Raw genomic sequence first — 22452 nt, forward strand, 5'->3', positions numbered from 1 at the left:
CTGTAGGATTGAGTCTCTGGTGTGCACAGAGCAGTCACGGCAGACACCGTTGCTTGGCTGTTTATACCACACCGCACAGCAAATTCCCTGGCGCCCCACTGAGAAGCAGAGGGCCAGCAGGCTGAGTCTCTCTGTGCCGAGGGGGCGCCGGACAGCTTTTGTGGGGAACATTCAGCTGGAATGTTTGTCATCGTCACGGTTTGGGTGGCAGCATTGCAAATCTCTGATCCCTGAAGCCTCCTATTAAAGCAGGGAGTGTCAAACATGTGGCCCAAGGGCTGAATCAGGCCCCCAGAGGGCTCCTATCAGGCCGCAAAGCAGCTGGGTGTTGTCTGCTTCCTTCTCCCTCTCTCTTGCTTCCTTCTGCATCACGGCTTGCTTTGCCAGCCTTGCTCAATCGCACAGGAGCTACAGAGCAAAGCATCTATTTTCTCCACTGGCTGAGGCTCCTCCCTTGCAGAGGAAGTGGGCAGGGAGAGAGCTTACTTTGCCAGGCTCTCTCAATCGCACAGCAGAGCTACTGAGCCAAGCCTCTCTTCCTTCTATTGGCTGAGGCTCCTCCCCCTCCGGGTCCCCTGGAGAAGGAAGAAAAAAGCCAGAGCTTCCTTTGCCCAGTTCCCTGGATCGCACGGGAGAGATAACCAAGAAAACACCTTGAAGACCAACGAGTGCTAAGTTTATATCTCTATTACTTGGCATTACATTTTATGACACACACGGTCCGGCCCGACAAGGTCTCATTTATGTCAGATCCGGCCCATGGAACAAATGAGTTCGACACCCTTGTATTAAGGGATCTCGGCGAGCTGGGAAAGTCAGGGCCCTGAAATAGAAGGGCCGTTGGTCTGACGTGGGAGCAGGCAGCTTCAGAAGACCAGGAAGCAGGAAGCGAGTCAGGGGTCTGGAGCCTTCCCCCGCAAAAGGAGGGAGGCCTGCCGGCCACTTGCCTAGAGAACCAGGACGGGAAATGGGGCTTTGTCTTGTGCGGGTGTGTCACACAGCCGGGCCTTCTACTGGCTGCCACCACTCTGGTAAGGGGCTGTATGGAGGGCCCAGAGCACCCAACCACCCTTGTATCTTCCTTAATAGATACTTCCTAATTGTTTGTTTGTTTACGTTATATTTATATCCTGCCCATTCTGTGCAGACTCAAGGCGGCTAACAGCGTAAAATAGACAGTACACCAAAAATAATATTAAAACAATCAGATAAATGACAAGGGTGCTGCTTCAGGCGGGTCGTGTAATATTTTCTTTCTCACGCACGCAGATCCTAGGCGGTTAGTAATAAAAGCACAATGGATCCAGATGTGGTGGCAGCCCTCTCCCATGAGATGTTATATGCCATCCGAAACAGCTCAGTCTTGCAGGGCCTGTGGAACTGCGATAAATCGCTTCTGGGAGGGTGTTCCAAAGTATTGGGGCCGCAACCGAGAAGGCTCTTGCTCTGGTGGAGTTGAGGCTAGCCTCCTTTAGCCCAGGGACAGCCAGAAGATTTTGAGAGCTTGATCACAATGCTCTCTGGGGAACATGTGATCACAATTGTGACCAAGGAGGACCCAACGAGTAGAACAACAACAATTTATTTACAGTGCTCAAGTAGTAAGTGGGTGACAAAGATTTAGCGCTAAAGGGAATATGAAAACAGTAAAGGTTGGTGCTACAAAACAAAAAGCCTTGACGTGTTTATCTTTACAGTCCCTACTCTAATAACCAACACTCACCCCCTTGGGTAAGAGATCTTTCCCCTGCTGCAAGCTCTCCAGGCTACAGCCTGCCTCCAGCTCAGCCTTCCAGGAAAAGAACACCCTTTGCCTGGACTTGGCCCTTTTATGTTCTCCTCCCAGGCCCCACCCCTCTCTGGGCCAGTTTCCCTTCAAAACCCTGCCACCCAATCAGGGACAGGAGGGATCCTGGGAAATGTAGGCTTTTCCCAGTAACTCCTAGGCAGGCTTCCCTGGGGTCTGCAGGCCTCACTAGGCCCAGGATTATGACAGGGTGGAAAAGCCAACCCACGGGCAGAGGAGCACCAACGCTGCCCCTAGTAATGTTTATGGCAGCAGGTCAAGGGGCGCGCGCTGTCTCTTTTGGGGGCTCCTGGCACTCACGCTCTGTCAGGACATTTTACAGCAGAACATCGGGAAGACGGGCAGCCCGTTCGGCCTGCAGAGGGGCACGCAACCCGGCGCCATTGCCAAGAAGGGAGACCAGAGTCCCAAGGAGACGGGCAGGAAAGGCAGCCGACGAAACCTGGCCGCAGTCAAAGCTTTGGAGCGGGAGCTGCTGGGCAAATACACGCGGCGGGCCCTGAAGGGCGTGGAGAGCCCCGGCCAAGAGGAGGTGAGGCACCGTTGGCAGCTGTGCGAATGACGCTCTCCTGGGCAGTCAGTAGCAAAACTGGGCTCCTTTGTTAAAACAACATACACAGGAAGCCCTTCTTCACCCAAAGGGTGATTAAGACGTGGAATTCATGGCCACAGGAGATGGTGGCGGCTACAAGCATAGCTTCAAGAGGGGATTAGATAAACATGTGGAGCAGAGGTCCATCAGTGGCTACTAGCCACAGCGTATTGTTGGAACTCTCTGTCTGGGGCAGTGATGCTCTGTATTCTGGGTGCTTGGGAGGGGCAGCAGTGGGAGGGCTTCTAGTGTCCTGGCCCCACTGGTGGGCCTCCTGATGGCACTTGGGGTTTTTTGGCCACTGTGTGTTGGACTGGATGGGCCATTGGCCTGATCCAGCGTGACTTCTCTTATGTTCTTATGCTGTATGGAACAGAGGAAAAATACTCCTCATGCAATTTAATATCATTTAGATATAAATATAGATAGATATATGGAGAGAGAGAGAGATGAAGATATAGATACAGTTATAATATAGAGATAGACATATACAGGGCTTTTTCTGTAGCAGGAACTCCTTTGCATATTTGGACACACAGCCCCGATGTAGCCAATCCTCCAAGAGCTTACAGGGCTCTTCGTACAGGGACAGGACTGGCTACAGCAGGGGTGTGTGACCTAATATGTAAAGGAGCTCTTGCTATAAAAAAAGCCCTATAGATGTGTGTGTGTGTATGATATTTTATTGCAGATATTTCATTGCACATACATGCAGACACCCACATATACCCGAGCAGCTCTAACCTAAGATTTTCTCAATATACGTTGTCAATAACCTCTATTTATCAGTACTCTTTGAACTATTTTTGTTTATAGAGTGGATTTGTTTAATGAGACGTGGATTGAGAAATTTGCCAGGGCTTTATTACTTTTGGAGACATACAATCTGATTACTTTGTATTGTTGGAGATGCACGTGGAGATGTACAAATAGAACATTTCACGTAGTTTTGTATTAAGTTGCACGTAAGATACAAGCCAGGAGTGGCCAGACTCGTTTAACATAAGAGCCACGTAGCATAAACAACAGATGTTTGAGAGCTGCAAGACTTGAATGTCAGATGTTTGAGGGAGGGGGAAGGAAGGAAGGAAGAGATGGGGGAGAGATAGGTGGAAAGAAGGCAACTTTAACTTCAAATGCATTCTCCAAGCCACAAGCTGGCTTGGCTTGGAGAAATGATTTAAAGAGAGCAGTGCCTTCTCCAAGCCGGCCAATGGGGGTGGGTTGAGGGAGCTTCAAGAGCCACACAATATCTGTGAAAGAGACACATGGCTCCCAACCTGCAGTTTGGCCACCCCTGGTATAAACCCTACTAGTGATATAAGAGATTGAATTGCACTAGGAGTATTTTTCCTGTGTTCTGTATAGCTGTGTATGCTCTGTTGGGTGGGGCGGGGCAGAGTATCTTGGCTGGGGGGCTGTGTCCTGAAGGAGGGGGAGTCAGAGCGTGAGGCAGCGCCCCTGCAGCCCTCTACGGCTGCTTGGCTCCTGCGGGCCTCTTCAGGTCACTCTTTCCCGGCTCCCCGCAATAACACCTCCCTCTCTTTCCGTCGCAGTTTGATTTGCCAAGTTCCAGCCTGGAAGACACAGACGGAGAACCTGACCTGACGGAGGAGGAGCTGTCCTTGGTGGTGGCCAATGGGCGGGGTGCCAGGTAAGTTCTCCGTGCACATCTGTTGCTTTGCAAGGGCAAGGGGCAGACGGGTTCAGATGGAGAGCGATGCTGTTTGCTGTAGTGGTTAAGAGACTTGCACCCTGGGTAAGTCCCTTACCCAGAAGAAGAGTGAGCACTAGAAGCACATTCTGTTACAAGTGGAGGGACATAATAGAGGTTTACAAGATTATGCATGGGATAGAGAAGGTAGAGAAAGAAGTCCTTTTCTCCCCTTCTTACAATACTTTGAATTCGTGGGTATTCAAGGAATTGGTGAGCAGTCAGGTTAAAACGGATAAAAGGAAGCACTTCTTCACCAAAGGGTGGTGAACACGTGGAATTCACTGCCACAGGAGGTGGCAGCGGCTACAAGCATAGCCAGCTTCAAGTGGGGATTGGATAAGCATATGGAGCAGAGGTCCATCAGTGGCTATTAGCCACAGCTTATTGTTGGAGCTCTCTGTCTGGGGCAGTGATGCTCTGTATTCTTGGTGCTTGTGGGGGGCCACAGTGCTTCTTGCCCCACTGGTGGACCTCCTGATGGCACTTGGGTTTTTCTGGCCACTGTGTGACACAGAGTGTTGGACTGGATGGGCCATTGGCCTGATCCAAGATGGCTTCTCTTGCGTTCTTAAGCACTTTCTGCCTTTCAAGTTTGGACTGCACTGATTTCTATGGAGCTCAAGTCTTTAAGCAGCGGCTAGACAAACACTTGTCAGGGATGCTCTAGGGCAGGCTGATCCTGCGTTGAACAGGGGGTTGGGCTAGACAGCCTCAACAGCCCCTTCCAGCTCCGTGATTCCACAATTCTCTTGGCAGGAAAATCAAGGCTTCCGAGCGGGCCCGTAGCCGCAAAGGTGCGCGAGCCCCACCCAGCCCTTCCGACGCCGAGGCCCTGGACATCGACTCCGAAGAAGACCTGCAGATCGACGAGACGCCGCACCGGGAAAGGCGGAGCCTGGTGCTGCGCAAGAGACTGCCCGGTACGTGGCCTCCGTTCTCCTTGGACTAGACCCATCTCCGACCGCTGCATCTTTCCAGGGATGGGCAAATGCGTGCCGGTGTATCCCTGTCAGTTCTCTCTCAGGTCAACTCCGCTTCTTCTTGAGAACTTGAGCTTTTGGCAAAGCCTTTCTCAGGTCGTGAAAACCAGAGCCGCGAGCCCACAGTCAGTCACGTTTGGCACTCTCTGTAAATTACACCTATCGTTAAAAACACAAGACAACTCTTATTTGGGATGACCCTGCTTCTGCTAGTTACGCGGGGGGCGGAAGGAGCTCCACAGGGTAGAGGAACTCCCCCACAGATTCAGACATTCCTCTGGTTTGGAGATCTCGCACGCAACAACACGAGACAGCTCTTATTCGGGGTGACCCTGCTTATGCTAGTTACCGGGGGGGGCGGCAGAAGGAGCTCCGCAGGGTAGAGGAGCTCCCCCACAGATTCAGACATCCCTCTGGTTTGGAGATCTCGCGCGCAACAAGTTACAAACAATGAAATACATTTTAAAAAGCAGTTTCTTCACATCAAAAGATCCAACAATCCCCTGAATGAGAGTGCTTCTCTTATGAAAGTCTCTAGGACAGGGGTGGCCAACGGTAGCTCTCCAGATGTTTTTTTGCCTACCATCAGCCCTAGCCATTGGCCATGCTGGCTGGGGCTGATGGGAGTTGTAGGCAAAAAACATCTGGAGAGCTAGCATTGGCCACCCCTGCTCTAGGAGTTCTCGGAAGGCTTGATTGAGAGTCGGTTTGGTGTAGTGGTGAAGTGCGCGGACTCTTATCTAGGAGAACCGGGTATGATTCCCCACGCCTCCACTTGCACCTGCTAGCATGGTCTTGGGTCAGCCATAGCCCTGGCAGAGGTTGTCTTTGAAAGGGCAGCTGCTGTGAGAGCCCTCTCAGCCCCACCCGCCTCTCAAGGGTGTCTGTTGTGAGGGAGGAAGATATAGGAAATTGTGAGCCGCTTGGAGTCTCTGATTCAGAGAGAAGGGCGGGGTATAAATCTGCAGTCGTCGTCTTCTTGTAATCAGAAGTAGGTGAAAATTCTGGACAGAAGCCATCCGTCAAGTAGATTACACATTCTGTTGATGCTCAGGGCCGGCCCTAGGCCGTGTGGCACCCTTCACCGATAATGTCGCCGAGTCACATGGGGGGTTGCCCAATTCTGCGCCCTCCAGCTGGCAGGCACCCTAGGCGATCACCCAGTTTGCCTAGTGGCAGGGCCCGCCCTGGTGATGCTTAGCATTTCAGGGTCCTTTATGAGATTGCTTTTGGCTATTAACGCAGGAGCTCAGTTCTCCAGTTACAATCTCTAGCTAGCTCTAGCTCACCGCTTGCATACAGAAGGGTTCTCTGGCGCGTTCGACAATGAAATTGATTTTGCTGCCTCTCTCTCTCTCTGTTTTTAAAACTTGCGATTCAAGCATTTCCCCGGAAGCTGCCACGAGCCAAACCCTGTTCCGACCCAAACCGAGTGCGAGAGCCGGGGGAAGTGGACTTTGACATTGAGGTCAGTTGCGGGCGGCAGAGAGCTCAACAAGGCTGGGGGGGGGGGGGGGTCTGAGCAGAGCTCAGGCCTGTCTGGGTTTAGCTCAAGACCAACGTTCCCTTTGAGCTGCAGAGTCTTGTGAGCAAACATTCTACTTTATGAGCTGCTGGCGTTAAAGTTGTGAGCTACTGCATAAATTAGTGGGCTCTGGGGTCATCCTTCCTGAGCTAAGACAAAAATCTGTGAGCTGAAGGCTAGAAATCTGTGAACTAGCTCATGCTAACTCAGCTTAAAGGGAACATTGGCCAGGACCTATGTTCCCTCTGAGCTGCAGAGTCTTGTGAGCAAACATTCTATCTTGTGAGCTACCGGCATTAAAGCGGTGAGTTGCGGCATAAATTATTGTGCTCTGGGGTCATCCTTCCTGATCTAAGACAAAAAATGTGTGAGCTGGCGGCTAAAGCTAGCTCACGGCTAGCTCATGCTAACTCAGCTTAGAGAGAACACTGCTCAGGGTCCATTTTGAATGCCGGAGATTAGGCTCTGGAGTGGCTCAAGTTCTAATACTGGGGGATTTGGACTCCAGGAGGTTTCCTCTTGAGTTAATCCTGAGGATTCCCCACCTTACCCTCCCCCTTTATTAGGAAACTCTCAGCCTTTTTCTGAACCACCGCGCATTTTCCCTTCTGCATCCATCTTGGCCCTGGTGGGAGGGAGCTGGGGGTGCCAGTCTCGGCTCAGCTGCCCAGGCAGCCCCAAATGCCCTGGGCCTCTTAAGCTTGGAGAAACGACAGTAGGGAGGTGGGGGGACATGATGGAGGTTTACAAGATTATGCGTGTGATAGGGAAGGTAGAGAAAGAAGTCCTTTTCTCCCTTTCTCACAAGACAAGAACTTCTGGGCACGCCATGAAATTAACGAGGTTTGGAACAGGTAACAGGAAGTACTTCTTCACCCAAAGAGTCATTAACACGTGGAATTCACTAGCACAGGAAGTGTTGGCAGCAGAGGCATAGACAGCTTCAAGAAGGGATTGGAGAAACACTGGGGCAGTGATGCTCTGTCTTCTTGGTGCTTGGGGGGGAACAGTGGGAGGGCTTCTGGAGTTCTGGTCCTACTGGTGGACCTCCTGATGGGCACTGGGTTTTGGCCATTGTGTGACACAGAGTGTTGGACTGAATGGGCCCTTGGCCTGATCCAACATGACTTCTCTTACATTCTTATGTCTGGGGCAGTGATGCTCTGCCTTCTTGGTGTGTGGGGGGGGGAACAGTGGGAGGGCTTCTGGAGTTCTGGCCCTTCTGATGGACCTCCTGATGGCTCCTGGGTTTTGGCCACTGTGTGACCCAGAATATTGGACTGAATGGGCCCTTGGCCTGGTCCAACATGGCTTGTCTTACATTCTTATGTCTGGGGCAGTGATGCTCTGCCTTCTTGGTGCTTGGGGGGGCAACAGTGGGAGGGCTTCTGGAGTTCTGGTCCCGCTGGTGGACCTCCTGATGGCCCCTGGGTTTTGGCCACTGCGTGACATAGAGTGTTGGACTGGATGGGCCATTGGCCTGATCCAATATGGCTTCTCATGTCTGGGGCAGTGATGCTCTGCCTTCTTGGTGCTTGGGACAACAGTGGGAGGGTTTCTGGAGTTCTGGCCCTTCTGATGGACCTCCTCATGGCTCCTGGGTTTTGGCCACTGAATGACATAGTGTTGGACTGAATGGGCCACTGGCTTGATCCATCATGGCTTGTCTTACATTCTTATGTCTGGGGCAGTGATGCTTTGTCTTGGTGCTTGAGGGGGAATAGTTGGAGGGTTTCTGGAGTTCTGGCCCTTCTGATGGACCTCCTGATGGCTCCTGGGTTTTGGCTACTGTGTGACACAGAGGGCTAGACTGGATGGGCCATTGGCCTTGTCACACAGCAGGGGCCTAGCAGGGCCTTCTACTGGCTGCCACCACTCTGGTAGAGACTGCATGGGAGGGCTCAGAGCACCCAACCACCCTTGTCTTCCTTATTAGAAAATACCTCTTAAACTGTGACCAAGGAGACATAAGAACCATTTATACCATTTATACCATTTGTATAAATAGGGAGTTGCCCAAAAAGACCGCCACAACCACATTTAACTTTAAAAGGGGTAAATTCTCTGAGATGAGGAGGCATGTGAGGAGGAAACTGAAAGGAAAGGTAAATACGGTCAAAACCCTTGGGGAAGCTTGGAGGCTATTTAAAACTATAATCCTAGAAGCTCAGATAAAATACATACCACAAGTTAGGAAAGGCACAAACAGGTATAAGAAGAGGCCAGCATGGTTAACAAACAAAGTAATGGAAGCTGTAAAAGGTAAGAAGGACTCCTTTAAGCGGTGGAAAACCAGTCCAAGTGAGATTAATAAAAGGGAACACAGGCAGTGGCAAATCAAATGCAAGACTGTGATCAGGCAGGCAAAATGGGACTATGAGGAGCATATTGCAAAAAACATAAAGACCAACAATAAAAATTTCTTCAAATATATTAGAAGTAGGAAACCAGCCAGGGAAGCAGTGGGGCCCTTGGATGACCATGGGGTAAAAGGATTACTGAAGGAGGATGGGGAAATGGCTGAGAAGCTGAATGCATTTTTTGCCTCCGTCTTCACCGTGGAAGATGAGAAGTGTTTGCCCGCCCCAGAACCACTAATATTGGAAGGGGTGTTGAAAGACCTGAGTCAGATTGAGGTGACAAAAGAGGAGGTCCTACAACTGATAGACAAATTAAAAACTAATAAGTCACCGGGTCCGGATGGCATACATCCGAGAGTTCTGAAAGAGCTCAGGGTTGAACTTGTGGATCTTCTGACAGAGATCTGTAATCTTTCATTGAAATCTGCCTCCGTTCCTGAGGATTGGAAGGTAGCAAATGTCACCCCCATCTTTAAAAAGGGTTCCAGAGGAGATCCGGGAAATTACAGGCCAGTCAGTCTGACTTCAATACCGGGGAAGTTGGTAGAAACCATTATCAAGGACAGAATGAGTAGGCACATTGATGAACACGGGTTATTGAGGAAGACTCAGCATGGGTTCTGCAAGGGAAGATCTTGCCTCACTAACCTGTTACATTTCTTTGAGGGGGTGAACAAACATGTGGACAAAGGAGACCCGATAGATGTTGTTTACCTTGACTTCCAGAAAGCTTTTGATAAAGTTCCTCATCAAAGGCTCCTTAGAAAGCTTGAGAGTCATGGAGTAAAAGGACAGGTCCTCTTGTGGATCAAAAACTGGCTGAGTAATAGGAAGCAGAGAGTGAGTATAAATGGGCAGTCTTCGCAGTGGAGGACGGTAAGCAGTGGGGTGCCGCAGGGCTCGGTACTGGGTCTCATCCTCTTTAACTTGTTCATAAATGATTTAGAGTTGGGAGTGAGCAGTGAAGTGGCCAAATTTGCGGATGACACTAAATTGTTCAGGGTGGTGAGAACCAGAGAGGATTGTGAGGAACTCCAAAGGGATCTGTTGAGGCTGGGTGAGTGGGCGTCAACGTGGCAGATGCGGTTCAATGTGGCCAAGTGCAAAGTAATGCACATTGGGGCCAAGAATCCCAGCTACAAATACAAGTTGATGGGGTGTGAACTGGCAGAGACAGACCAAGAGAGAGATCTTGGGGTCATGGTAGATAATTCACTGAAAATGTCAAGACAGTGTGCGTTTGCAATAAAAAAGGCCAACGCCATGCTGGGAATTATTAGGAAGGGAATTGAAAACAAATCAGCCAGTATCATAATGCCTCTGTATAAATCGATGGTGCGGTCTCATTTGGAGTACTGTGTGCAGTTCTGGTCGCCGCACCTCAAAAAGGATATTATAGCATTGGAGAAAGTTCAGAAAAGGGCAACTAAAATGATTAAAGGGCTGGAACACCTTCCCTATGAAGAAAGGTTGAAACGCTTAGGGCTCTTTAGCTTGGAGAAACGTCGACTGAGGGGTGACATGATAGAAGTTTACAAGATAATGCATGGGATGGAGAAAGTAGAGAAAGAAGTACTTTTCTCCCTTTCTCACAATACAAGAACTCGTGGGCATTCGATGAAATTGCTGAGCAGACAGGTTAAAACGGATAAAAGGAAGTACTTCTTCACCCAAAGGGTGATTAACATGTGGAATTCACTGCCACAGGAGGTGGTGGCGGCCACAAGCATAGCCACCTTCAAGAAGGGGTTAGATAAAAATATGGAGCAGAGGTCCATCAGTGGCTATTAGCCACAGTGTGTGTGTGTGTGTGTGTGTGTATATATATTTGGCCGCTGTGTGACACAGAATGTTGGACTGGATGGGCCATTGGCCTGATCTAACATGGCTTCTCTTATGTTCTTATAAGAACCCAGGCAGTATAGCAACAAAAGAAGTTTATTATTAGTGCTCTAAAGCAGTAAGTAGGTGATAAAGATTTAGTGCTATAGTAAATATGAAACAGTAGAGGTAGGTGCAAATAAACAAAAGCCCTGACGCATTTAGCTGGACAGTCCCTACTCTAATACTAAAACTCACCACCTCACTTGGATGAGGGATCTTCCTGCTGCCTCCCTCTCTGTCTGCAGCCTCTCTAGACAGAGAAACTCTCTGCCTGCAGCCTCTCCTGGAAAGAACACACCCTGTCTGTGCTTGGCCCTTTTTATGCTCTCCTTTCAGGTTCCACCCATCTCTGGGCTAGTTTCCCTCCAAAAGAATCCTGGGAAATTTAGGCTTTCTTCTCTGGAGCCTGCAGGCCTCACTGCAGCCTGCAGACCTGATCCAGCATGGTTTCTCCCAGGGCTTTTTTTGAGCAGGAACGCAGTTCCAACTGGCTTGGTGTCAGGGGTGTGTGGCCTAATATGCAAATGGATTCCTGCTGGGCTTTTTCTACAAAAAAGCTCTGGGTGAAACTGGTGGCATCAGGGGGTGTGGCCTAATATGCAAATGAGTTCCTGCTGGGCTTTTTCTGCAAAAAAGCCCTGGTTTCTCCTATGTTATTTTCAGGAGGACTACACCACAGAAGAGGACGATGAGGAAGAGGCGTCCGGTGACGAGCAGCTGGAGGGCAGCAGCAGTGCCGGGGGGATCCTGGACCTGCTGAAAGCCAGTCGGCAGGTGGGCGGCGCAGACTACGATGAGCTCAGGTGAGAAGTGGCTGCCTGGCGGGGCTCCCGGCTGTCCTAACAGATCCTTCGCCTCCACGCGGCTTCTGCCCTGTTCCATGCTTGGGATGGGGCTTGTGCAGGAGTGACCACAAATTTCCCCGAGTGTACCAGAGTATGTCTTTGCCAATGGACAAAACTCATCCCTTCAGATCAGAGTAATGCGATTTGTGTTTTCTCCACCCACATGAGTTACGGTCCTCTTGCTAAGTACAGTTTGAAGCCAAAGGAGCCTTCGTGCAATGGCAGGGGTGCTTCCTGCCAAGGTTGGCATCAGCATAGGAACATCAGAAGAGCCCCGCTGGATCAGACCAGTGGTCCATCCGGTCCAGCATCCTGTCTCACACAGTGGCCAACCAGTTCCTCTGGAGGGCCAACAACAGGGCACAGAGGCCGAGGCCTTCATAAGAACATCAGAAGAGCCCTGATGGATCAGACCAGTGGTCCATCCAGTCCAGCATCCTTTCTCACACAGTGGCCAGCCAGTTCCTCTGGAGGGCCAACAACAGGGCACAGAGGCCGAGGCCTTCATAGAACATCAGAAGAGCCCTGCTGGATCAGACCAGTGGTCCATCCGGTCCAGCATCCTTTCTCACACAGTGGCCAGCCAGTTCCTCTGGAGGGCCAACAACAGGGCATAGAGGCCGAGGCCTTCATAAGAACATCAGAAGAGCCCTGCTGGATCAGACCAGTGGTCCATCCAGTCCAGCATCCTGCCTCACACAGTGGCCAGCCAGTTCCTCTGGAGGGCCAACAACAGGGCATAGAGGCCGAGGCCTTCATAAGAACATCAGAAGAGCCCTGCTGGATCAGACCAGTGGTCCATCCGGTCCAGCGTCCTGTCTCACGCAGTGGCTAACCAGTTCCTCTGGAGGGCCAACAACAGGGCATAGAGGCCGAGGCCTTCATAAGAACATCAGAAGAGCCCTGCTGGATCAGACCAGTGGTCCATCCGGTCCAGCATCCTTTCTCACACAGTGGCCAACCAGTTCCTCTGGAGGGCCAACAACAGGGCATAGAGGCCGAGGCCTTCATAAGAACATCAGAAGAGCCCTGCTGGATCAGACCAGTGGTCCATCCGGTCCAGCATCCTGCCTCACACAGTGGCCAGCCAGTTCCTCTGGAGGGCCAACAACAGGGCATAGAGGCCGAGGCCTTCATAAGAACATCAGAAGAGCCCTGCTGGATCAGACCAGTGGTCCATCCGGTCCAGCGTCCTGTCTCACGCAGTGGCTAACCAGTTCCTCTGGAGGGCCAACAACAGGGCATAGAGGCCGAGGCCTTCATAAGAACATCAGAAGAGCCCTGCTGGATCAGACCAGTGAGGGTCCATCTAGTCCAGCATCCCGTCTCACACAGTAGCAGTCCCTTTGGAGGAGGGCATAGAGGCCAAGGCCTCGCCCTGATGTTGCCTCCGGGTTCTGGGATTCAGAGGATTAGGGCTCCTGAACGTAGGGGTTCCTGACTAGACTTCTTTTTCCCTGAATCTATCTAATCCCCTTGGAAAGCTGTTCCTATGGCCATCATGATATCCTCCGGCAGCTAATCCCACATTTCCCCCGAGCCGCAAGGCTGCCGCTGTCCCGTACTGGTCTTCTACTCAAGCCCCTTCTCTGATCCTGTGTCTCTTCTCCCCTCCCCAGTGATGCCCCCGCCTCCCCCAGCACTCAGGAAGCCATCCAGGGCATGCTGTGCATGGCCAACCTCCAGTCCTCCTCGTCCTCACCAGGCGCCTCAGCGCTGCAGGCCTGGCTGGCGGCCGGTGGGCACGAGCGCGGTCCGGCGGGAGCCTCCGGGGCACAGCGGCCGGGGAAGAGGCCCATCAAGCGGCCGGCTCACCACAGCACCGAGAGCGAGGAAGAGGAGGCCAGCATGGACGAGCAGGAGAGCCTGGGGGCCTGCTTCAAGGACGCCGAGTACAGTAAGGAGCCTATGCATTGATATTGTTGATTGCTTTATTGTTGACGGTTTTAGGCAAGGGAGGGGCAAACTTGTGAATGCAGGAGCCACATAGAATAAACATAAGATGTTGGAGGGAGGGAGGGAAATAGATGGGGGGAGGGAGAGGTGGAAAGAAAGAAACTTTAAATGCATTCTCCAAGCTGGCTTAGCTTGGGCAATTCAGAATTTGAGGGAAGGAAGGAGATAATTAGATTTATATCCCGTCCTCCACTCCGAATCTCAGAGCGGCTCACAACCTCCTTTATCTTCCTCCCTGACAACAGACACCCTGTGAGGTGGCTGGGGCTGAGAGGGCTCTCACAGCAGCTGCCCTTTCAAGGACAACCTCTGCCAGAGCTATGGCTGACCCAAAGCCATTCCAGCAGCTGCAAGTGGAGGAGTGGGGAATCAAACCCAGTGAATGTAGGTGGGGCTGAGAGAGCACTCCCAGAAGCTGCCCTTTCAAGGACAGCTCTGCGAGAGCTATGGCTAACCCAAGGCCATTCCATCAGCTGCAAGTGGAGGAGTGGGGAATCAAACCCGGTTCTCCCAGATAAGAGTCCACGCACTTAACCACTACACCAAACTGGAAGGAAGGAAGGAAATCGATGGAGAGAGAGGAGAGAGAGGTGGAAAGAAAACAACTTCAACTTTACATACATTCTCCAGCCCGTCAACTGGCTTGGCTTGGAGAAGTGATTTAAAGAGAGAAACGCCTTCTCCAAGCTGGCCGATAGGGTGGTGGGGGCTTTGAGAGCCACACGATATGTGTGAAAGAGACACATGTGGCTCCCAAGCCACAGTTTGGCCACCCCTGTTTTAGGCTGTAAGCTGCCCAGAGACCATTGGGGGGGTTAGGGTGAAGTATAAATTGGATGGAATGAACCAATGAGTGCGAGTGAATGAATGAATGAATCCTGAGTGGGAATTGAAATGAGGGGGGAGTTCAGCTATGCACTGAACTGCAGGGGGCAGTTCTGCTCTCCTGGACTGCAGGGGGAGAGCAGATGACCCAATAACGAAGCACCTTCCCACCACCACCCCCCACTGAAGGCTGCCCTGGCACAGAATCCAGGGCAGCCCCCCCCCCCAACACACGGTGGTCACCAAACCCTTTCCTGGTGCCCGCCAAACGTTTTTTAGAAAGGGGGTCGGGCTGAGTGTGTTTTTCTCCCAGCTGGCCTTCTGATTGGCTCCCAGAGACCAAATCAGCTCTGCAGATCTTTGAAACGTGCTGCACCCGCCACACCGCATCAGAATCTTAGAAGGGCCCGTCGTCTCGACAAGGTGGGGTGCCCCTGATCCAGGGTCTCGCAGGGGATTTTGGAGACTTTTTGTCATTTCGCTGAGCACGATCATCCATCTGTAAGACACCTAATGGACTGCTACAGGGAATTAAGAACTGTAATGAAGCTGGGACCACCTATGTAAGAAATTTTATAGCACCATTTTAAATTTTCAAATTATAAATTGTTATATGTTTTTGATTTTATAACCATAAGGCATTGTTGTTATGGTATTGTGACTGTGAGCTGCCCAGAGTCCGTATGGAGTAGGCGGCGTACAAATGTAAGGTAAATAAATAAATAAAATGTTCGGTTTCTAGCCTCCACGGCTGCTGGGAGAGGAGCTTTTTCAGCCTGAACATAAGAGAAGCCATGTTGGATCAGGCCAGTGGCCCATCCAGTCCAACACTCTGTGTCACACAGTGGCCAGTATATGCGTGTGTGTATATACACACACACACACATATACATACACACATACACTGTGGCTAATAGCCACTGATGGACCTCTGCTCCATATTTTTATCCAATCCCCTCGTGAAGCTTGTAGCCGCCACCACCTCCTGTGGCAGTGAATTCCACATGTTAATCACCCTTTGGGTGACGAAGGACTTCCTTTTATCCTTTTTAACCTGACTGCTCAGCAGTTTCATTGAGTGCCCATGAGTTCTTGTATTGTGAGAAAGGGAGAAAAGGACTTCTTTCTCTACCTTCTCCATCCCATGCATAATCTTGTAAACCTCTATCATGTCACTCTGCAGTCGACGTTTCTCCAAGCTAAAGCTCCCCAAGAGCCTGGTTTGCACAGTGGCACTTCCCAGCGATCCCGCCCCCTTCCTAACCTTGCCCTGCCCTTAACTGTTCATTCGTGTCTCTAGGCCAGGGGTGGCCAAACTTGCTTAACGCAAGAGCCACATAGAATAAACGTCAGATGTTTGAGAGCCACAAGACAGAAAGGAAGGAAGGAAAATAGATGGGAGGAGGGAGGGAGTGGTGGAAAGAAAGCAGCTTCAACTTTAAATGCGTTCTCCAAGCTGCTCGCCGTCTTGGCTTGGAGAAGTGATTTAAAGAGACAAATGCCTTTTCCAAGTTGGCCACCGGGGTGGTGGGGGCTTCAGAAGTCACACAATAAGTGTGAAAAAGCCACCCCTGCTCTAGTCATTGGAGAGATCTTTTGCACACGGGACAAGGAGTTAGGAACATGTGCAGTCATGAGAAAGACGCAGATGTAGCATAGGCAGGTTTTCCCAGGCCGCGTAACTTATTCCAGTTTTAGAATTAGGGAAATGGGGGGGGGCCTTTGGTTGTAGCACGCCAGACATTTCTCAGAATCCAAAAGGCCCTCAGTTGTGACCTTCGGAAAGGCTCCGGATGTGCGTAGTACGAAGCGTCAATCCAAATTGCCTTTGGCATAAACTCGGTAGGTCAGTTTGGCTGGCATGCTCAGGGTTAAGCGATCACCAGATAAGGGGGCAGACAATTGATTCCTCCCCACTGGGCCAGGCCGTTAGGTGAGTCTAGGTGGCGGCTGTCTTTTCTTGTATATACAGCTTGGCTCATTTACTTGAGTCACCTGGCCTCCTACTGCTCTTTTTTGGGGTGGAGGAGGCAGAGATGAATAGAGGATTTGACCCCTTGCAGGATTGGGATTAGACTAGACCAGCCTTCCTGGTTTATGTTTCTTTGACTTCCAGCCAGTTGCTGTGGGAAACATAGGCGCTGCCACCACAGGACCGCTGACAATCGTGGAGGCTTCTTTTCCCCGCCTGACTGTGAAATTGCAGGCCAAATCCTGCTACGGAAATAAGGGATGGAACCATCTGTACCATATTCATTCCCTCCACTCTCTCTCTCTCTGCAGTTTACCCTTCCTTGGAATCTGACGAAGATGACCCAGCACTGAAGTCGCTGCCAAAGAAAAAGAAGTCCACAGACGATGCTCCATGGAGTCCCAAGGGTAATTGTCCTCAGGATTTTTTGCACAGCGCACGGTTTCCTGCACGTGTCCCACGCTCACAGCTCAATTCCATCTCCTTAGGTTCTCAGCTTGAATGGTTTCTGTTTTGTTTTTAAAGGAAGTTTCTAGTCCTCGTGATTTAGGTGTGCTTGAGAGCATGTGGGTGAAATGCCTGGCTAACACCTTAGGAGAGGAGTGGCCAAACTCGTTTGACATAAAGGCCACATAGAATGACAGATGTTTGAGAGCCACAAGACATGAACATCAAATGTTGGAGGGAAGGAAGGAAAATGGAGGGAGGGAGGGAGAGGTGGAAAGGAAGCAACTTTAAATTTAAATACATTCTCCAAGCTGCTGACTGGCTTGACTTGGAGAAGTGATTTAAAGAGACAAATGCCTTCTCCAAGCTGGCTGATGGGGGCTTCAAGAGCCACACGATATGTGAAAGAGCCACATGTGGCTCCCAAGCTGCAGTTTGGCCATCCCTTTGGCCTTAGGAACTTGGGATGTTTCTAAACCAGATGCCCACTGGTCAGGGCTGGAGCTTCTGTATCCTGCTTTACATTCTGCACTTCCATAGAATCATAGAGTTAGAAGGGACCTCCAAGGTCATCTAGTCCAGCCCGCTACACAATGCAGGAAGCTCACAAATACCTCCCCCTAAATTCACAATACCTTTCTTCACAGTGAGCAGAAGAATACATTCTACCAGACAGAGAGATCATCTTACTCGCCTCTTTCGAGGCAGGGAACACACATCCCTCCCTCTCACGTTCCCATCCTGAGTTCAGGGGTCATGCATTCCAGGCTCTGGGCCAGATTAGAGGAGACAGGAATCTGTCTAGCCCATTTGAATCAGGTGACCCATGGGATGGGTTGTACCTATTCCACGTTTCTAAGTAAGTCAGAAACATTCTAATAACTTCAGCATAATTCTGCTATAAACACTGATCCAGGCAGGGAAATTGTCCCATCTAGTCCAGCATCCAGGAGAAGATATAGGAGATTGTGAGCCGCTCTGAGTCTCTGATCCAGAGAGAAGGGCGGGGTGTAAATCTGCAATTCTTCCTCTTCTTCTTCTTCATCCTGTCTCACACAGTGGCCAGCCAGTTCCTCTGGAGGGCCAACAGCAGGGCAGAGAGGCCGAGGCCTTCATAAGAACATCAGAAGAGCCCTGCTGGATCATGCCAGTGGCCCATCCAGTCCAGCATCCTCTCTCACACAGTGGCCAGCCAGTTCCTCTGGAGGGCCAACAGCAGGGCAGAGAGGCCGAGGCCTTCATAAGAACATCAGAAGAGCCCTGCTGGATCATGCCAGTGGCCCATCCAGTCCAGCATCCTCTCTCACACAGTGGCCAGCCAGTTCCTCTGGAGGGCCAACAGCAGGGCAGAGAGGCCGAGGCCTTCATAAGAACATCAGAAGAGCCCTGCTGGATCATGCCAGTGGCCCATCCAGTCCAGCATCCTGTCTCGCACAGTGGCCAGCCAGCTCCTCTGGAGGGCCAACAACAGGGCAGAGAGGCCGAGGCCTTCATGAGAACATCAGAAGAGCCCTGCTGGATCAGACCAGTGGCCCATCTAGTCCAGCATCCTGCCTCACACAGTGGCCAGCCAGCTCCTCTGGAGGGCCAAAAACAGAGTTTTGAGGCTGAGGCCTTCATAAGAACATCAGAAGAGCTGTGCTGGATCAGACCAGTGGCCCATCTTGTCCAGCCTCCTGTCTCACACAGTGACCGACTAGTTCCCCTGAAGGGCCAACAACAGGGCAGAGAGGCTGAGGCCTTCATAAGACATCAGGAGAGCCCTGCTGGATCAGACCAGTGGTCCACCTAGTCCAGCAACCAGTTCCTCTGGAGGACCAACAACGGGGCAGAGAAGGCCCAGGCCTTCCCCTGATGTTGCCTCCTGGTTCTGGGATTCAGAAGGTTTGTGCCTCTGAATGTGGAGGTTGCCCTCAGTCACCACGGCTAGTAGCCATTGATAGATCCATCCTCCATGCCTCCATCACTGCAGCAAATTCCACATTTCAGTTGCTCTCTGTGTCAGTTAGCGTAGCGTTTCCTTTTGTCTGCCTTGGTTCAGTGGGTAAGCGTTTGCATGGGGCACAACTTTGCAAGGGGAACTTCGACTAGAGTCCTTGGGAGCCTCTTCCCGGCTGATGCAATTTTGGAAACCTCTCCAAGGGAACTTGGCTCTTTGGAATGGGGGGAACCAGTCTGGGGCCTCCTTCCTTTCTTAGCCGCCAAAGGCCGGGTCACCCTGAAGAGAAAGCCGGAGGGTGGGCCCCGGATATCCATCTCCTGTCTCTCCCTCTCTTTGCAGCCCGAGTCACCCCAAGCCTGCCCAAACAGGTGCGCCCCGTGCGCGAGGGCACCCGAGTCGCTTCCGTCGAGACCGGGCTGGCAGCCGCAGCGGCCAAGCTGGCTCAGCAGGTAAGAGCCGGACTCGTTTGCGAGGAGGGGGTGCCAGGTGCAGGGTCTCGGGAGAGCAGCCTTCCCCTTCTGCCTGGCTTTGCCTTCTTTGTGGGGCAAGTTGGGGGATGGTTCAGTGGGTAGGACTGGAATCAGAAACAAATTGGGGGCATGCATAAGAATGCAAGGGAAGCCATGTTGGATCGGGCCCAATAAGCCGGGGGTGTCACACTCATTTGTTGTGAGGGCTGGATCTGACATCAATGAGACCTTGTCGGGCCAGGCTGTGTGGGTCATAAAATGTAATGCCACGGAGCAGAGAGATGAACTTTATAAAGGACAGAAACATAATTAAAGGGGTTTTTAAAAAAAAAAAAAAAACACAACTTAAAACATCAGCATTTGTTGGTCTTAATGGTGCTTTCTTTGTAGCTCTCCTGTGTGATTCAGGGAACTGGGCAAAGGAAGCTCTGGCTCTTTCCTTTCTTCCCCAGGGGACCAGGAGGGGTAGGAGCCTTAGCCAATGGAGAAAATAGAGGCTTTGCTCTGTAGCTCCTGTGTGATTGAGCCAGTCTGGCAAAGCAAGCTGTGATGCGGAAGGAAGCAAGAGAGAGGGAGAAGGAAAGCAGATGACAGCCAGTTGCTTGGGGGCCTGATAGGAGTCCTCTGGGGGCCTGATTTGGCCCTCAGGCCACAGGTTTGACACTCCTGCTCTAAGCTGTGGAGTCTTGTGAGCAGAAATTCTACTTTGTGAGCTACTGGCATTAAAGTTGTGAGCTGCTGCATAAATCAGTTCTCTCTGGGGCCATCCTTCCTGACTAAGACAACAATGTGTGAGCTGGAAACTGAAAAAACTGCGAGTTAGCTTGCACTCACTCAGCTTAGAGGGAGCACTAATCAAGCCAGTGGTCCATCCAGTCCAACACTGTGTCACGCAGGGGCCGTCAGGAGGTCCATCAGGTGGTGGAACGTCAGCCAATAAAAGAAAAAGAGGCTTGGCTCAGTAGCTCTGATGTGTGATTGAGAGAGCCTGACAAAGCAAGCTCTCCCTCCCCCCGTTTCCTCCCCAAGGGAGGAACCTCATCCAATGGAGAAGATAGAGCCTTTGCTCTGTAGCTCCTGTGCAATTGAGCAAGCCTGGCAAAGCAAGCTGTGATGCGAAAGGAAGCAAGAGAGCGGCGGAAGGAAGCAGATGGCAGCCAGTTGCTGGGGGGTGGGGGCTGGCAGGAGCCCTCAAGAGCCTGATTCAGCCTCAGGGCCGCATGTTCGACACCCCTGTTCTAGAGAGCCAGCGTATGACCCTTCTCTCTTTCCTCCGTCTTTGTTCCGTCTTAAGGAGCACCAGAAGCTGCAGCGAAGGAAGCTGGTGGTGAAAAGGAAGCCGCCCTCTCCAAAGGCCCCCAGCCCAGAACCAGAGCCAGAACCCGTGGAGGAGGAAGTGGAACTCGACCCCCCGCCGCCACAGGATCCGGACCCCGCGGCCACACTGGTGCCCACCCCTCCCACTCCTGAACCCAAGCAGGAGCAGTTTGCAGGCAGCCTCGTGGATCATGAATACACAGCCCGGCCCAGCGTCTTCGGAATGGCCCAGGTGAACCGGGGCTCCACGCCCATGGCGCCAGGCGTCTTCCTGTCCCAGCGGCGCCCCTCAGCTGGCTCGCCGGGTCCCCAAGCCGCACAGGGTAAGCTCACGTTCCTGGCCTTTCGGAAGGGGCGAGGCAACTGGACGGGTTCAGGGGGAGGGGCCTCCTCCATAAGAACATAAGAGAAGCCATGTTGGATCAGGTCAATGGCCCCTCCAGTCCAACATTCTATGTCACACAGTGGCCAAAAAAACCAGTGGGGCCAGGACACTAGAAGCCCTCCCGCTGTGCCCACCCCCACCCCCCGAAGCACCAAGAATACAGAGCATCCCTGTCCCAGACATAAGAACATAAGAGAAGCCATGTTGGATCAGGCCAGTGGCCCATCCAGTCCAACACTCTGTGTCACATAAGAACATAAGAGAAGCCATGTTGGATCTGGCCAGTGGCCCATCCAGTCCAACACACTGTATCACACAGTGGCCAAAAAACCCAGGTGCCATCAGGAGGTCCATCAATGGGGCCAGGACACTAGAAGCCCTCCCACTGTGCCCCCCCCCCAAAGCACCAAGAATACAGAGCATCACTGCCCCAGACATAAGAACATAAGAGAAGCCATGTTGGATCAGGCCAGTGGCCTGTCCAGTCCAACACTCTGTATCACACAGTGGCCAAAAAAAACAGCTGCCATGAGAAGGTCCATCAATGGGACCAGGACACTAGAAGCCCTCCCACTGTGCCCCCCCCCCAAAGCACCAAGAATATGGAGCATCATTGCCCCAGACAGAGTGTTCCCTCTAGATCTTGTGGCTAAGAGCCATTGATGGACCTATGCTCTAGATATTGATCCAATCCAATTCTTTTGCGTAGTGCAAAAGAATGGGAGCGGGTACCATTTTAATCTTTCCTCCTTTGGGGCTTAGCATCATCCTGGAATGCCTCGTCCACAGAGGCTGTTTGCTCAGGTGCAAAAGTTGGAGTTGTTGTAAGGAAGAGTGCCAACTACTCTGTCTCCCCCTTCGTCCAGGGAAACGCCCCAAGAAGGGCTTAGCGACAGCTAAACAGCGACTCGGCCGCATCCTGAAGATCCATCGCAACGGCAAGCTCCTGCTCTGAGCACCGTCCCCGGGTCAGCTCCAGACCTCACCCCATGGGACGCTCGAGGAGGGGCACGGCCAGGACAATGGGGCGCGGAGCCGGCCCACGCAGCCTCCCCCTCCCCGTGTGGATCAGAGCCAGGATGGAGCTGCCCCCGCCGCCGGAAGCATCGAACTAGACCAGCGGCGGCTCCGATGTCGGGCCGGATTGCACCGGCTCCCAGAGAGGCGGCCGTCCGAGGGCTCCCCCGGGCCCACGGACTTTCGATCCCTACCTCGACCCAATGCACTTCCTTTCATTCTGGGGCTGATACCTCGGGAGGATTCACCGTTCCCCTCTGCCAAACCGCGCGAGGAGGCATCAGTTGGCCCCTCCTTCTCCTCCCCCCCCCCCAACTGCTTCATCACCTTTTTGAATTTTGGCTGTTGCACACGACATCCCGGCATCTCGGTGTGGTTTTTTTCGTTGGTTTGTTCGTTGGTTTGTTTCCT

The 22452-nt window shown here is 52.0% G+C and overlaps 1 protein-coding gene across 1 annotated transcript in view; it reads left to right on the plus strand.

Annotated features, from left to right (window-relative positions):
* The window catches only part of PHF8 (PHD finger protein 8), a 52718-nt gene extending 30686 nt beyond the window's left edge, over positions 1-22032 (plus strand). The window contains exons 12-21 of the mRNA XM_060252509.1: positions 2118-2339; positions 3956-4053; positions 4873-5036; positions 6479-6564; positions 11529-11668; positions 13330-13607; positions 16775-16870; positions 19192-19301; positions 20617-20962; positions 21891-22032. Of these exons, the coding sequence (XP_060108492.1) occupies positions 2118-2339; positions 3956-4053; positions 4873-5036; positions 6479-6564; positions 11529-11668; positions 13330-13607; positions 16775-16870; positions 19192-19301; positions 20617-20962; positions 21891-21979 (1629 nt within the window). The 3' untranslated portion in view covers positions 21980-22032. The remainder of the gene's footprint in view (positions 1-2117; positions 2340-3955; positions 4054-4872; positions 5037-6478; positions 6565-11528; positions 11669-13329; positions 13608-16774; positions 16871-19191; positions 19302-20616; positions 20963-21890) is intronic.
* The last annotated feature ends 420 nt before the right edge of the window (positions 22033-22452 follow it).

This window comes from Heteronotia binoei, chromosome 13 (assembly GCF_032191835.1).
Source record: "Heteronotia binoei isolate CCM8104 ecotype False Entrance Well chromosome 13, APGP_CSIRO_Hbin_v1, whole genome shotgun sequence".
Taxonomy (NCBI): domain Eukaryota; kingdom Metazoa; phylum Chordata; class Lepidosauria; order Squamata; family Gekkonidae; genus Heteronotia; species Heteronotia binoei.